Raw genomic sequence first — 17,189 nt, 5'->3', positions numbered from 1 at the left:
GTACCGCTCGCCTACAGTGTATATCCTAATTTAATGTCTCCCTTCCTCCCTCGTTTTTTCATTCTGTGCTTAGTAGCCATTTGGTTCAATTTCCACAGTGGTGGTGTTTGTTTATGTCAAGTTTAATGTGCCTGGAGGGTGTTTGTCCCAGTTTGAAAGTGCCAACCTGCAGAGTGTTTATCCCATGATAGAGCCTATTTGGTGCAGGATAAATTTGCTTGGCTTATATGCGTTTGAGTGTGCCAGGGTGGTGTGTAGATGCACGAACGTCTACATCAGCAGTGTACGAGGTAAAATGGTGAGTAGCATCTGTTCCAGCTGTTAGTGTGTGCGTGGTTTTTCGGCAAGCGCCTTGTCAGCAACAGCATTTGCTGTTTGCTGACCCAGGAGACTCTGCTTAGCACCAATACATACTTTCATCCTTCAGATATTCGCCACGAAACTGCGCCAATTTAGGCAGAATTGCTTCATGGGTACTCCACTGTGCATTTATTTATTATGTGTAATTGCTCATTCAGTCTCCCTCCCGCTGGGACCCGTGGGATTGTTGCTGTCCTCCACTGAAGCGGCAGATCTCTGATGGCGGTTTGTCTTTTATTGGTGTCTTCAGCGCTAAAACTATGAGATTGGATGGACTGTAATCCCTCCGTGGTCACTCTTTCAACTCTCTAATCCCCTGTTTGTGGCTATCATGAAGGTTTTGATGGGATTAAGAGGTCATATGATAATGTTCACATCAGGGGTTATTATCATAGGGCGCTGGTTTAACATTGCACTCTTGCATATCAGTATTGCTTTCTCATTTTGGCAGAAAGTGCCTATACCCTTAGCAGCACTGAGAGTAGTGTGTGTGCGTGCTTGAATCGCCCTCAAATAATCCAATACTCCAAGTCTAGAGAGCCTCTTTTGCTCTAGGAGAGAGATAGACTGTTGATGGAGGCTTATCTTTTCTGCTTTGAGCATCACAGCTATAAAACTTTTCACATTTTGAGTTTATCCGTAGATATACAGCAGGTGGTGTTGGGAATACCACTCTTGAAAGTGTAGTTTGCCAAGCTACAAGCTGAAAATTTAATGTAATTTATTGAGAGACGTTATTTCAGTGTCACAGTATTAAACTTAAAGGGATCGTTCAACCAAAAATGAAAATTCTGTCATTAATTACTTAACCTACCACGCTTAAGGCTCAGAAGGGTACCAAGAACATCAACGAAATAGTCATCGGTGGTTCAACCATAATTTTATGAAGCTACGAGAATACTTTTTGTCAGCAAGAAAAAAAAATTACAGACTTTATTTAACAATTCTTCTCCCCCAAGTTACCGTCTTCCGCCATTATTGAGAGTACGACTAACAATGCATAGGAAAGATAAATTAAAAAGAGAAGGAAAAGAAAAAAAAGCTATCCTAATTTATATAACATCAATATTTATTATTGAACATTGGAAAATGTAATCTTTTTTTTTTAAATATCTATATATATATTTTTATTAATGTTTTACTAAAAAAAAAAAAAAATTTTTTTTTTAATAGGTTACATTATATTTACACCTTATTTACACCTTCTCCAACCATTTGTTTAGGAGATAGGGAATAAGATAGGCTTGAAGGAAAGACTGGAAGTTTGCCATGTGAACTTGCACATGGGATCCCATGGAAATGTATACTGTGAAATAAGTACCAGCTGACAAGAGACAAGAGAAACGGTTAAGTCTACACTGAGGAACTCTAAAGCGCCTTCCCGAAGGAAGAAGTTGGTACTCAGAGTAGAGGACATGAGTGGAATCTGAGACAATTTTTTGAGCCTGTCTAATAACAGTTTCTTCAAAAAGAGCCTGAAGTATGGGATGCTGCTTAACTCCTATTATTTTCATGTCTCTCTGTATTAACCATGTAATTTGGGCTTTTAAGTGTACACTAAGATTTCCAAACCAGGCTGAAATACCATATCGGAAAATGTTCTCGATTACAGTGTGATAAAAGAGAAGCAACACCGGTAACACTTTACAATACGTGTGCACAAATAAGCATTAATTCATGCTTAATTAATGCATAGATAATCACAAGTTAATGTATAATTAATGAAGAAATAAACAATTTATTAATGATTACTACATCAGCAACTAATGAACATTCTGTATGATTCATAGATTAAGTAATCAATAAATTGTTATTAGTTAATTGTGCCATAATGTATTAATTCCCTAATAACTTATTTTATTAACTAATAGTGTAAATTCACGTGTTAGTTACCACAGTGGTCAAAGCTATGTACTTCAACTTCCAGTTGTCTGTTTTAATTAATCATTAGCTAATGATTTGCAAAGATGTCATTATGTTATGACTTTACTTATTGAGGCACAGAACAATATAGTTATAGCTAATGATTACTTAAAGTAGACAACTGCAAGTTGAAATACATGACTTGAACCCATTTTGGTAATTAATACATTACTTTACACTATTAGTTAATAAAAGGGGTTATTAGGGAATGAATACATTATGACACATTTAACTAATAACAATTTATTGATTACTTAATCTATGAATCATACAGAATGTTCATTAGTTGCTGATGTAGTAATCATTAATAAATTGTTTAGTTCTTCGTTAATTATACATTAACTCGTGATTATCTGTGCATTAATTAAACATAAATTAATGCACATTTGTGCACACGTATTGTAAAGTGTTACCGCAACACCTTCTGGTTATCACCAAAGATCCTCAACCTATGAAGAAAATACAATCGCTACCAAAAATTATTCAGACACCACATTTTTTAACTAGTGGGTGCAGGACACTATAGTTCATTTATGTAAGTGAGGATAGCAAAATAAAGTAACAATACTGGGCTACCAGTTAAATTGATACAAATGTGGGACTCTTTGAGCTGACCATGTTTTGTTACATACCTTTCTATTGGAGTTATGTGACATTATCAAGATGAATTTGTTGTGACTATGTTTAACTCATGAGTTCTTGTCATATTTTATTACCACTTTCTAAACTATAGCGAATAAACTGTGATAATGTGAGAAATTTTGAAGGTGTCTGAATAAATTTTGGTTTGCCTCTAATTAATTTGTAATTATCAAGATGAATTTGTTCTGACACAGTTTAGCTTGAGTTCTTGTCTAGCTCTGCGATGGGCATACATACTCTGTGCACTCCGGTTCAATGCAATAAGAGTATGTTGAAAAACTCCCATCTCATTTTTCCCTCTAACTTCAAAATCGGCCAACATCACTGCAGAAGTACCAACCCTAAGTGTAACTTGTTTTCAAAGCCACTAAAGGGGCATGGTTAGCCGTTTGCTAGTGGTAGCCTGTTACATTACTGTACATAAAATTTCACTTACTACATAAACAAAGTAAGAAGAGATGTCTGATTGGACGATGGCAAATGATTTGCAGATCCTGAGCCCCTCTGACAAACATATAATCTAAAATGTGTGGTAAGTACTGCCGCTCCGTAGAGAGACAGAGTATGTGTAATCTTGAGTCTGAAAGTAAAAGCAAATTTTACATTTAAAAGCAATTTCAGTGCCCTATTAATAGCGTCTCCCTGATGCCCACGATTTATATACGCTATAATTACCCAACGATATAATTGAGAAAGCATTGAAATATATTTTTCCTCCAATCTTCTTCTTATTCTAGTCTAGCCTGTTTTTGTACACAGTGGTTTAGTGTAGTATAGTAGAATATGCTTTATCAGTTTTTCTTCCTGTTGAATTTACAAACTGCCCCAAGCTACTGTTTCCATCTATCCACCTCTATGCAAAGTACAATAACTTGCATGGTGTCTAATCCTCTTAGCTGAGAATTACCTCTACTGCACCTTTGTGTACTAGTTAGTTCGCTCCATTTACCGGCGGGTGATGCTTGACCCACGTGATGTTTCGCACTTTCACTATAAGGTTGACTGTCTGTTGTTCCATAGGAAATCAAGCTCTCAGTACAAAGAACAGGGCTTACCCAGTTCTGCATCGGTGTCTGGTCCTGTTTGCTTTATTTACTTTCTGTCTCTGCTTTGTGGCTACTAGCTGAATACTAAGAGCCTGTTTAACATGAACATTTTGCTTTTTTTGTTGTGTTGTCTGCTGAAATCCCCTGTCCTGGCAGGTGGTGTCTGCTCTCAATGGGCTGGGTGCAATCTCTATGACATTCTCTGGGGCTGAACACTGGCGTGTGTTTATTTGTTCTGGCGGATTGAGGTATCTGTTTGCATATTTTTTTCTCACTCGCACTGGTCGTGTCCATTTAAAAAAGAGAACATTGAATGTTCGAATACTTAAACTGTCCGTCTTACACTTTCACACATAACATGAAATTGAAATTTTCTGCTAGTCATTCCCTCACAGGTCCTCTGTGCCCCTTAACATTTTCAACTTACGTATGTGTTGTGTTGTGTGTGTGAATTTGTATTAATGCCAAAGTTCACCCAAAAATGAAAATTCTGTCATTAAGTACTCATCCTCATGTCGTTCTAAACCCCTAAGACCTTCGTTCATCTTCTGAGCACAAATTAAGGTATTTTTGCAAAGCAACTACCATGTTCTCATGCACCATGGTGCATTGAAGAGAATAAATTGTTGAATAAAGTCATTTTATGTTTTCTTTGTGCACAAAAAAGTTTATTATTTTAGCTTCATAACATTACGGTTAAAACACTCATGTCAAATGGACTATTTTTAAAATGTCCTTACTACCTTTCTGGGCCTTGATTGTGTCAGTTTCTGTCAGGGTCAGAAAGCTCTCGGATTTCATCAAAAATATCTTAATTTGTGTTCCGAAGATGAACGAAGGTCTTAGGCCACGATCACACCGAACGTGTTTTTGCAGTGAGCGGCGCCTTTTTTGAATTGTTTTCTGTTGGCAGTGAGCGTTCTGCGCGCTGCTTATGCGCCCCGGGCGCCTCGCGTTTTCGCCGCCTGCTGATCAACTCTGAACGGAAAAACGCCCAACATCATTCGCGTTTTTTTCCATTGTCCAATCTAATGAATGGAGAGGCGGGCCTTCTGTTGTGGTGACGAAAGTTTACCGTTGCTTAAAAGTCCGGAGACTGCAAGAAAGGAGAAACCTTTGGTGTCTGTTGTGGGTAACCTGGAGCTGTATTTTTTAGGGTTTCTGCTAATATGACAGTTTACGTTTTCAGAACGCAAGGACGCGTTCTGTGTGATCGGGGCCTTACGGGTTTGGAACGACATGAGGGTGAGTAACTAATGACAGAATTTTCATTTTTGGGTGCACTATCTCTTTAAAACAATCAGACAGAAATATATATATATATATATATATATATATATATATATATATATATATATATATATATCCTTCTCGTATAGTGTTTTTTTTTCTAGTTGTATGTCAGATAAAAGCATGAAAGAAGCATGTGTTGTTACAGAGATGCTAGATATTTACTGTTTCTACTCATCTTCCTTTCTATATAATATTACATTTCTGTATACATTTTTAGGTCTTCTCAGACAAAAAATATCATACCATATGAAACGAACCTCAGCTATATATCAGCACATCATCGGGTTACATCATTTTAAAACATCAATAGAAAACTACAGGATATGTCCTACGTTAATAGCCTGGCTTTAAAACGCACATTTTCTTTGATTTCTGGATGATGGATACCCTTGAGTGTGAAAATATCAAGGCATTTCATATAGTTTTTTGATGAAACTGTCAAGAAGTGTCCTATATATTCACTAACAAGTAAATAAAATGTTTCTACTGCTATGTACTGATAGATCTTATGATTTTTTTTTTTAAATAGTGCTGTTGATTTCCAGCATTTTTAAACAGCCCTTTGTAAGCCTTGTTGGTGCACTGGGGCCTGGGTGTATCATGTCAGTTGGTGCTCATTTCTCAGTAAACATTACCATGGGATCTCATGGCGTAAAGGGGCACAAATACAAGTTCACATGGCAAACGCAAGCTGTTATGCTTTCCTGCCTTTCCTTCATCCCTGTCTTATCCTCTATCTCCTGAGGGAACGGTTGAAGCAGATGGCAGCCTTTGCTTTAGAGCTGTGGAGTATGCAGGAGATGATCACCAGCGAGCTTTGTGCAAGTGTGTGTGCACACATCTGGAAAGGAAGGTTCATGCTAAGGGCTTAAACCGCATAGGAATAGTACATAGAGGTGACGGGTCAGTACTCGCCTGCTGGTGTGTTGTCAAGCTCGAAAAGAACTTGCACTAGGTCATAGCAGGGCAAAGCAGAGGATAACCACTTGCGGTGAGCTCAGCGCCTCAATAACCAGGGGTCAAAGATCTCCAGTGTACACATGATATTCTGGACACGCACCTTTTCTGTGAACGGGGCTCTTATTGCTAGAAATGCCATTAAATGGTCAGCGGTTTGATTTTAAGTGATGGATCAACCATAAATGCATTATTTACTCATGAGTGTGTTTAAAAAATGGGTTTAACGTTCTATTTTCTGTGGAAACAAAAACAGATCTTAGACTGAAATTCCAAGCTATTCTTTTCCATACAGTGAAAATGAATGGTTGACCATAGCTATAAAGCAAGATTTCTGTGAATAATGTCTTCATATCAGTCTGATCCTCACACAGAGATAAAGTGTAATATGCCTTCACAATACTTGAAATATAGTGCACCAGTTGTGTGGACTACTTATATTTAGCTTTTATGGCTTCACAGCTCCAGTGTCTTATTTTCCATGGATAAATGTAAATGAAGAATTTGCAGTCGCAAAGCAGCCAGCGATGAGGTCCGGACCTCTGTGAATTTTTTATATTCAAAAATAAAATTTGTTCTCTGAATGACTAATGTGCTGTTTAAAACTCCTCACATGAGTGTGTGCATGTATAATTCAGTCTGGACAGTTTGCAAGAATGTTTAGCGTCCGTGGTGTGAAAATGATCACTGCAAGATTCTGGCGGAGTGAACAAAGCTTGAGAGAGTCTTTACTACTTAATTTGCCACTTTAGAAAGTTAATAAATTGGGAAGTTGCAGTTCACTGTTAGCAATGTCTTTATCTTATCTTATTCACAAAATATTAGAACTAATTTTGGTTTATTTATTTATTTATTTATTTATTTATTTATTTATGTTTTAATTTTTTGTTTTCATAGAAATATCTGGCAACACAGCATCACAGGCACTTAAACTGACAGCAATAAAAAAATGATAAGAACAAACACGATTGTTGTCAAGATTCTTGCCCTCAAAATCCTGGTTTAGTTTGGCCTACCACAAACAACTTTTGTTCCTCAGACAGTTTTTGCACTCTTGTCCTTGATTTGTTATAAATTTTGGCAGTGTATAGTACTCCAAATGTTTTTCCTGGTCCAACTGATTAGTGCAGCCCAAAACATGACAATAATTTTTAGCAAAATTTTAACAAAATTTGCGAGTTTTGTTTGGTTCAGTGGCATTGTTTACATTCAGTGCTGCCAATATGGCCGATTGATGTGTTAACTCATCCAAGTGCACAAACACCGTAGTTAACACACACCAGGTTAGGGTTAGCCATATTGCTGTGGCGCCCAGGGAGCAGTTGGGTGTTCCGTGCCTTGCTTAAGGGTTTCACCTTAGTTGTTGAGGGTGGAGAGAGCACTGGCTGTTCACTCCCATCACCTACAATCTGAGACTCGAACAATCTGGACCTGAGATTCGAACCCACAACCTTTGGGTTAAAACACTCCACGACTGCCCCATGATGATTTATGCCAAAATCATTAGGATATTAAGTAAAGATCATGTTCCATGAATATATTTTGTAAATGTCCTGTAAATATAATATGCATTGCTTAGAACTTTTGGATAACTTGGAAGACAATTATATTTAGATTTTTCTTGCACCCACAGATTCCAGATTTTCAAATAGAATTTCAAATTGTATCTCGGCCAAATATTGTCCTATCCTAACAAACCATTATGGAAAGCTTATTGAAAACTGACCCTTATGACCCTTATTATGGTCACATATGTGGTACATCCTGTGACATATGTAACATGGGATCGGTATGATTTTATTTATTTGTTTGTTTGTTTGTTTTGTTAATTATGTAATTTATGCTTACCAAGGCTAACTTTTTTTTAGCATTATAAATGTCTTTACTGTCATTTCGATCAATTTAATGAATCATTGCTTAATAAAAGTAATAATTTATTTCCAAAAAGTTAATTTAATATAAAAGAATAAATATTTATGTTTATCAGGCTTTTGCAGTTCCACAACCTTTTTGTTTTCACTTTATTTGGCAGGCTCAAGACCTCCCTAACCTTTGTTTGGTATAGGAATGTGGGCCGTTTTAATATTTGTATTTTAAACAGAACATCATTTGCCCATTCTTGAGGGCCTTCATGACATGTCTGTAACATACTTACTGTTTAACTGTTTAAAAATACTGTTTAAAATTCCTCAGTGGTCGTGTAAAACAAAACTCTTTTTACCTTGTCAGAAACAGCTCTGTTCACGGCGACCTGTTTTGGTGTTATCTTTAAATGCAAATGAATTCTGCTCACCCCACCCCCTCTTCCATTTTTGTGTATTCATTGGCACATTACAATCAAAATCAAAACTAATTGCGTTCTCAATGGCTCTGATGTTGGGACAAAATTTAGGACTCTTATGTTAACTTTACATCCAACTACAAAACACCTGCATTACTTACGAGGCATTGTTGTTGCTACAGCTGTGTGAGCGTGGAGAAAATGGTGGACAACTGATTGAGAGCTGAAATATGCTAATACAGTACAGTCCATCAGTGGCCGTGGGCGGGCCTTGATATAACATCATACTGCTCAGAAAATCGAAGCGGCTTGATAATTGAGACTGTTTAGGTTTTTTGGGGATAAAAAAAAAGGAGTGGATTTTTATCACTGTAGGTGGTTGTGTCAGCACACTGCTAAGACACATTTATATGCAAACGTGAATCTTTCATCCGATGTCACCTCTAACAGCATAATTTGTAGGAAATAGAAATACCATTTTGAATGTCCAATAATGGGATATGTAGGTCAGCGGGAGCTATATTTATTCTTTCTGCCCTCTGGGTCATAGGTGTCATCAGGACAGCTTTGCCGAACATGGACAGAGAAACTAGAGAGGTGTACTCCGTCATCATTCAAGCCAAAGACATGGCCGGCTCTGTCGGGGGTCTGTCCGGATCTACAACAGTCAACATCACACTGACCGACGTCAACGACAATCCACCACGATTCCCGCAAAGTATGTATCTCTGCTCTTTTTCACCATGGAAAAAAATCTGGATATTAGGCACACCCCTTCTACAGAAACCATCTAATCCTTAAATCCCTTTGAATGTACTGTGAATTTATCCCAAATGGCTGAATTCATTTAAGCTTTATTCTGTGAAAGTAAACAAGTTTTATTGAGCTTGCTCAGGTTTATCCCAAATAAACCCTGCAAATTAGCTGAGCGCATGCCACACTTTTTAATATTCGCATCAAAAGATTTGAGAAGTTTATTAAAATCGCATCTGTTGTGTTTGTATTTTCCCTCCACTTCAGAAAACTATCAGCTGTATGTGCCAGAATCTGCTCAGGTTGGGAAAGCAGTTGGTAAAATCAAAGCGAACGATGAAGACCTTGGCGTCAACGCTGAGATGTCATACAGAATTACCAATGAAGAAGGAGCTGCCATGTTTTCCATCTCTACAGACAGTGACAAGAGAGAAGGAATCATCTCCCTCAGAAAGGTCTGAACTAGACGTTCACATAAAACCAATGGGCTCAACAGCCATGTAAATTCATGTCTGCTCATTCAGCCATGCCCTGTCTTTTCCCAGGCTGGCTAAGATGTCTTTTCTACTTCTCTCTTGATCTTATTACTGATGTCCTTTTCTAGCCTCTGGACTACGAGAAGAAGAAGGCATACTCTTTGAACATTGAAGGTGTCAACACTCATCTGGATCCTCGTTTTTCTTACCTGGGCCCTTTCAAAGACACCACCACGCTTAAGCTCATCATTGGGGATGTTGATGAAGCTCCGGTGTTTACTATGGACTACTATATCATGGATGTGTATGAAAATGCTCCGGCTGGGACAGAGGTTGGCATGGTAACTGCTCAAGACCCAGACAGCACAAGAAGCAAAGTCAGGTGAGTTTTCAAAGAGAATAATACTTGTATATGCAGCTTTGAGGTATATTCTAAATGCCAATCAGAGCAAATGTATTCACCTGCCCCTGCCAGTAGTCTACAAGAGAAAATGTTGTCCACCAGGATAGTGTTCCATTCAGAATTTAATTGAGAGTGTCTTTTAAATTCTAAATCCACAATCATGCATAGTCTATTAAAAAAACTGACATTTTTTGTTTGCCAGTAGATTGTTGGTTTGAAAAAGCCTTATCTGAAGTTTTAAAAGCCTTGAGGTTTGAAGTTCTATATATGAGAGAGATCTTTTATTCTGTGGCTAGTTAAAAAAATTCATACAAACTTTCAACTGTTTAAGTTAAGCAAAATATCCAGAAGAAAGGTCTGAAGAGAAATTATGTGTAAGTTGTATGTGACAGGAGAATGTATTCATAAAGCTTAATCTGCTTTTATAATCATTGCTTAACAGGATTTTTTTTTTATTTCCATCGTCAACTCAAGGACACATTTCAGCATTGTCTATTAAAGCATGATGTATTCTCTTCATATATGCATCTGAAATATCTGCCGGCATGTAATATTTCAGGAGAACATCTCTGCGTTGCAATTTTAGGTATTCCATCGACCAAAATACAGAAGGTGATGCACTTTTCAGCATCGATGTTGAAAGTGGACTTGTTACAACCACCAGGAGTCTAGACCGGGAGGAAGTAGCCTGGCACAACATCACAGTGATGGCTTCAGAGATTGGTATGTACGACTCTAAGGCCAGAATTCTGTCTGTATTCATTGATTTTTTTTTTATGTTGGTTTCTGAGGGAAACACAGGGAACCATTTTACCAATGATATCTTTATATCAAATCAAGTATTCTTCTTGAACTATAAACTGGGAACACCTTGTCCAAAAAGGAATCATAGGCCCTGAAGTCTAAATCATCGATACTAACCAAAACAAATGTCTCTGTGAAGGAGTGTTGCATTATGGGATTGATGCTGAGGCTGCTGTTGGCATGCTGATGTGGCTTTGAAGGTGGAAAGGGTCAATCAATTTTTCTTCTCTTTTTCCTATTTGTTTTTTCTCTTTCCTTTTTTACAGATGCTTATCTAAGCAATTATCTTTTCTCCACACTTTTCTTCACAGTGGTGTTCAGCTAATGGGCTGAAACTGCCCTCTGTAAATGCTTGCTGATAGTGGGCTGATAATGTTAGGTCACTGTAGTTAATCTCAGTTCCATCATACCGAACAACGTTGCTCGACTCCAAAATGGGTGTAATGTTTCCCTCACTGATTTTAAATTCCCATCATGTTTCAGTGAATCTCATGAGAGAAGCATTAATCATATATACCTCACTGTAAGGTTATAAATATGGTAAATGTGTGGAAAAAAGATATATATCTCTCAACATATATAATATAATACTTCTTCAACTTCAGGCTATTCATTATTTATTTTTCACATTTGCCTTTAGTGTTTAGTGACAGCAGAGGAACAGGAAGTAATGTGGAGCGAGAGAGAGTAAAAGAGGACTGAAAAGTACCATGAGCTGGGACTTAAACTCAGGTCGCCTCTGTGTCATGAGGCTCAGATCACTTTGATGTCCCAGAGGCTGATTTTTATTAAAACCAACAGATTTAACCTTTTTTGCCATATAAAAGACACATGAAACTAAGACATTTGTTAGCTTTCAGATGCATTTGCATTTTATAAATACATTTGTATATATTTTGTTATTTTATTCTAGTTACAAAAAAAATGTGAAAATACAGTATAAAAATATGACGTCTTACTATTATTCAATTTAAAGGAATAGTTCACCCAAAAATGAAAATTCTGTCATTAATTTTTCGCCCTCATGTCGTTGCAAACCTGTAAGATCGTTGTTCATCTTCGGAACACAAATTAAGATATTTTTGATTATTTCTGACCCTGCATTGACAGCAAAGCAACTGACAAATTCAAGGCCCAGAAAGGTAGTAAGGACATCAATAAAATAGTCCGTGCGACATGAGTGGTTCAACTGTATTTTCATAAAGCTACGAGAATACTTTTTGTGCACAAAGAAAACAAAAATAAATACTTGATTCAACAATTTCATCTCCTCCGTGTCAGTCTTCAACATGTATGTCACATGGACTCTTTTAATGATGTCCTTACTACCTTTCTGGGCCTTGAACGTGGTAGTTGCATTGCTGTTTATGCAGGGTCAGAAAGCTCTGGGATTTAATCAAAAATAAGTTATTTTATATTCTGAAAATAAAGGTCTTATAGAATTTTCATTTTTGGGTGCAAAAGTTTTTCACCCCAAAATAGACAACAGTTTCAGTGAAAAGCTTGAAGAGAAATGTGAGATGTGATGTGGGCAGAAAAATCAATGCAATTATCACTTGTGAGATTTTAGCTGCAGTAATTTTGTCAAATTAGTGTAAAAGTGTAAAAATATGATTTAATTGTTCATATTTAGAATAAATACAAATGAAGTAGCAAAACAAATAAACCAGATATTTTGTTATAAAACTGTTTAATGTGTCATTTCAATAAAAAACATTTGCAATTAAACATCATTTGAGATGGAAATGACACTGTAAGTGGTAATTTTCAGGGGGAGGGGGAAGGCAAAAACAACAGTTCTCCTATGATGTACAGTTAAAGTCAAAATCTTTAAAATCAAGAATCTTCAAAATGTTAATTATTTTACCAAAATACGAGGGATCATACAAAATGCATGTTTTTTTTTTATTTTTATTTAGTACTGACCTAAATAAGATATTTCACATAAAAGATATTTGCATATGGTCAACAAGAGAAAAATAATAGTTGAATTTATAAAAGTGACCCTTTGCTAAAGTTTATGTACACTCATATGCAACTATTAAAAAAGGTTAAAATGCTCACTGATGCTACAGAAGAGCCAGGGGTGTAAACTTTTGAACAGAATAAAGATGTGTACATTTTTATTTTGCCTAAATATTGTATTTGTTTTATTTAGTGCTGCCCTTCAGACGCTATAAAAGATACATGTTTCCCAGAAGACAAAATAAGTTACAGTTACCCTGATAATTCAAAATGTTTTTACCCCCAGCTCTTAATGCATTCCTTCTGGAGCATCAGTGAGTATTTGAACCTTCTGTAGTTGCATATGAGTCCCTCAGTTGTCCTCAGTGTAAAAAGATGGATCTCAAAATCATACAGTCATTGTTGGTAAGGGTGCACAAATGCACAAAATGCTGAAAAAACAAAGAATTTGTGGGACCTAAAGGATTTTTCTAAAGAACAGCAGGTAGTTTAACTGTTCAGGACAAACAAGGGACTCATCAACAAATAAAAAATAACATGCATTTTGTATGATCCCTCTTACTTTGGTAAAATAATTAACATTTTGCAGATTCTACAAGGTGAATGTAAACTTTTGACTTCAATTGTATGTACTGTCTGACATTACTGTTGGACAAATAAACTAGTGAGAGTAATATATTTTCAAAAGTTGGCATTTGAATTGTCCAAAAAGGATTTAAGGATATCTCTGACTTGTAAATAAAACATTGTATTCAACAGCAAATATTGCTGATTCAAGCTTTATGCCAGTGTGTCTTGATATGACATGATTTCAATCATGTGAAATCCCCCATACATCCATCATTCATTGTTGTTTCACCAGTTACTTTTTAATGGTCTTGACAGAAAACCTCCATGATTGAATATTTGTCATATATTGTTTTTTTTTCCAGACAATCCAAATCTGGTGAGCTATGTCCCAGTTACAGTCCAGGTCTTGGATGTCAATGACAATGCCCCCTATATTGCCACAGACAGCGCTCTGGTTGTGTGTGAAGGCTCCAAGGCAGGCCAGGTTAGTTATCTCCTCTTAGTCCTTTTCTCAGTGTGTCCCTATCATTCTTTTTCAACCTGTCAGCTCCAATCTGAACCCCTGAAACCGTTTTCCCTATCTGCACTCTTCCTTTTCTCCTGTCCTTTTCTCCTTCCCTATTTCTGAACCATTTCTGTTTTCTCAAACCATCTTTTTTTCCATGCTTAATTCGTCTTTCTTTTCTCACATATGTATGAACACACACACTCCCACCTACACTAACGCCATGGACACATGCATAAATGAGAAACACATACGCTGCCTTTATGATATGTCTGACACCATCAAGGATGGATTTATCTGTGGCTCGACAGACTTTGGAGGCTCTTAAACCTATAAATAATTCAGCGTGTACCAATGTATTCACAGGCAGATAGCAGTCCACATCAAGCGCACTAGCAATGGCTCACAGGAAATGTTAATCGTTGCACGTTGCAGTCTAGGTTCATGTGCAGCAATGCACAGCAGTGCTGCAGCATAGCCTTTATGGCTTTACCCTTGAATGAGATTACGATTTAAGCAGTTAGACACACACAATTCACACACAGTGGGGGACAATGCGTTTTTAGATTAAAAATCAAGGATGCTCTTCGAATATTTGCTGGTGGTTAACTATAGGGAGTATTTAAAGTGATAGGTCACCCAAAAATGAAAAATCTGTCACCATATACTCAACATAGTGTTGTTTCAAACCCACAAGACTTTGGTTGATCTTCGAAACTTCAATTTGTGGGTGAGCTATCTGTTTAAACAAAGGTGTGGTAAATTATTCTGCCTCAAAGAAAGAGTGTGATTAATGTACATAGTCGTGTTTTCATTTCGGAGCTCTGCTTAATTAAAGGCTGCTTTTAAAGCACCACAGAGCGTTTTTTTTATATTCGCCTTCATTCAAGCCCAGTAAACCATTTACTGTCTTTGATAAGGCAGAAGTCTATTCATAAGCGAAGAAATTGTCCCTCATTTATTATGACTTCTGGTCTGCTGGGCTCAAACCGGTCCATCTGACATCTAAATAAAATCCTCTTCCCAATTACTGAAATTCGTGATTGTAACTTTGTAAGATAATCAGGAATTGCTGTCATGCTGTGGCCCTTGATTAAGTGTTTCCAAAGAGATAAGGCAGAACCGCATTTCTTGTACTGCCTTCAATTCACAGGAGGCTTTTTTCTTTTGATCTGCTTGCACTCATTCACAACAGTACGCTGCATGAAACAATGCACTGTAATTTGGGAAGAGATCTGTTATGCAGTGACGCAGGCTGTTTTCACACTAGGCTTGATTGCTTGGTCTGAACTTCTATCCTACTTCCTACTCCCATCTCCATGTAGCAGTATGTATTGTACTTTTGGCGTTATGTCTGCACCATTGATTTGCGTCATGGTGGATGCCCAAATCCAGTATCATTTGTGTCACGGAATGTAGTTTTAAGAGGTGAGAATGTACTTGTTTATAGTTCAAATATGCAGTTTGTTAATGAAGATAACATCTTTTTTTACATGCGGCATCGTTTTCGGACACGTGAGCTTCATATCGTCAGCGGCTGTTCTGAGCTTATGAATCCGCCCAGTGCCTCACCTCGGCCAAATCTTCTGGAACTTACCGCTGGCTCTGATGTCTCTATAGTGGTTAAACATAAGATATAATTAGTTTTGGGTAAATCTAACAGGCAGTCTTTGGTCTCATTAAACTATTATTTGTTCCAGAGCAAATAGTTTTGGCAAAATCTCATCATGTTTATGTAAATTCAATGCTGTATATCAGAGCGCTGTCTTTGTACATTTGACTGAATTGCCTAGCAACTTTTATGATGGCTGTTGTTGTTGTTTATTAAATATTATTATACAATATATAATATTGTATATTAGTAATAGTAGTATTTAAAAGTGTTTAGTATTCAGAAATGGTGCGTGTGTTTGTGATGATGATTTTAGTTACACTGTTCTACCGTTAGATAGTGACGAGACTGTTTTACGAGAAAGCAGTAAATTTATACTAAAAAATAAACATGTTAGAAACAAAAGTTATTTTTAGTTTCAACAACAGCTTGACGAAGCTAACAAATGCACTGAGCAGCGCTGTTATCACAAATCACACTTAACAGATGATATTAAGGATATTATTGTTAAGACAAAGATAACGCTTTCCTTAGTGGACATTCAAACTAATGTTTCATTGTGAATATGAAGAATGAATGCTGTATTCATGATCGCTCAGTCTATCTCTCTCATAAAACTCTACAGTCGTGGCCAAAAGTTTTGAGAATTACATAAATATTGGAAATTGGAAAAGTTGCTGCTTAAGTTTTTATAATATCAATTTGCATATAGTCCAGAATGTTATGAAGAGTGATCAGATGAATTGCATAGTCCTTCTTTGCCATGAAAATTAACTTAATCCCGAAAAAAAAACTTTCCACTGCATTGTTAAGAAGGCTTCAGGGCGTCCAAGAAAGTCCAGCGAGTGCCAGGATCGTCTCCTAAAGAGGATTCAGCTGCGGGATCGGAGTGCCACCAGTGCAGAGCTTACTCAGGAATGGCAGCAGGCAGGTGTGAGCGCATCTGCACGCACAGTGAGGCGAAGACTTTTGGAAGATGGCCTGGTGTCAAGAAGGGCAGCAAAAAAGCCACTTCTCTCCAAAAAAAAACATCAGGGACAGATTGATCGTCTGCAAAAAGTATGGCGAATGGACTGCTGAGGACTGGGGCAAAGTCATATTCTCGGATGAAGCCTCTTTCCGATTGTTTGGGGCATCTGGAAAAAGGCTTGTCTGGAGAAGAAAAGGTGAGCGCTACCATCAGTCCTGTGTCATGCCAACAGTAAAGCATCCTGAGACCATTCATGTGTGGGGTTGCTTCTCATCCAAGGGAGTGGACTCACTCACAATTTAGCCCAAAAACACAGCCATGAATAAAGAATGGTACCAAAACACCCTCCAACAGCAACTTCTTCCAACAATCCAACAACAGTTTGGTGAAAAACAATGCATTTTCCAGCACGATGGAGCACCGTGCCATAAGGCAAAAGTGATAACTAAGTGGCTCGGGGACCAAATCGCCTGGAAACTCCCCAGATCTTAAAACTTGTGGTCAATCCTCAAGAGGCGGGTGGACAGACAAAATCCCACTAATTCTGACAAACTCCAAGAAGTGATTATGAAAGAATGGGTTGCTATCAGTCAGGATTTGGCCCAGAAGTTGATTGAGAGCATGCCCAG

General features: G+C 37.3%; 1 protein-coding gene across 1 annotated transcript in view; it reads left to right on the top strand.

Moving 5' to 3' along the window:
- The window catches only part of cdh18a (cadherin 18, type 2a), a 60,899-nt gene that overhangs the window by 31,830 nt on the left and 11,880 nt on the right, over positions 1-17,189 (top strand). The window contains exons 5-9 of the mRNA XM_073848076.1: positions 9,053-9,220; positions 9,523-9,710; positions 9,860-10,113; positions 10,721-10,857; positions 13,836-13,957. Of these exons, the coding sequence (XP_073704177.1) occupies positions 9,053-9,220; positions 9,523-9,710; positions 9,860-10,113; positions 10,721-10,857; positions 13,836-13,957 (869 nt within the window). The remainder of the gene's footprint in view (positions 1-9,052; positions 9,221-9,522; positions 9,711-9,859; positions 10,114-10,720; positions 10,858-13,835; positions 13,958-17,189) is intronic.

This window comes from Garra rufa, chromosome 10 (genome assembly GCF_049309525.1).
Source record: "Garra rufa chromosome 10, GarRuf1.0, whole genome shotgun sequence".
NCBI lineage: Eukaryota > Metazoa > Chordata > Actinopteri > Cypriniformes > Cyprinidae > Garra > Garra rufa.
The sequence above is the reverse complement of the archived record's forward strand: the minus strand, read 5'-3'. Positions and strand labels throughout refer to the sequence as shown.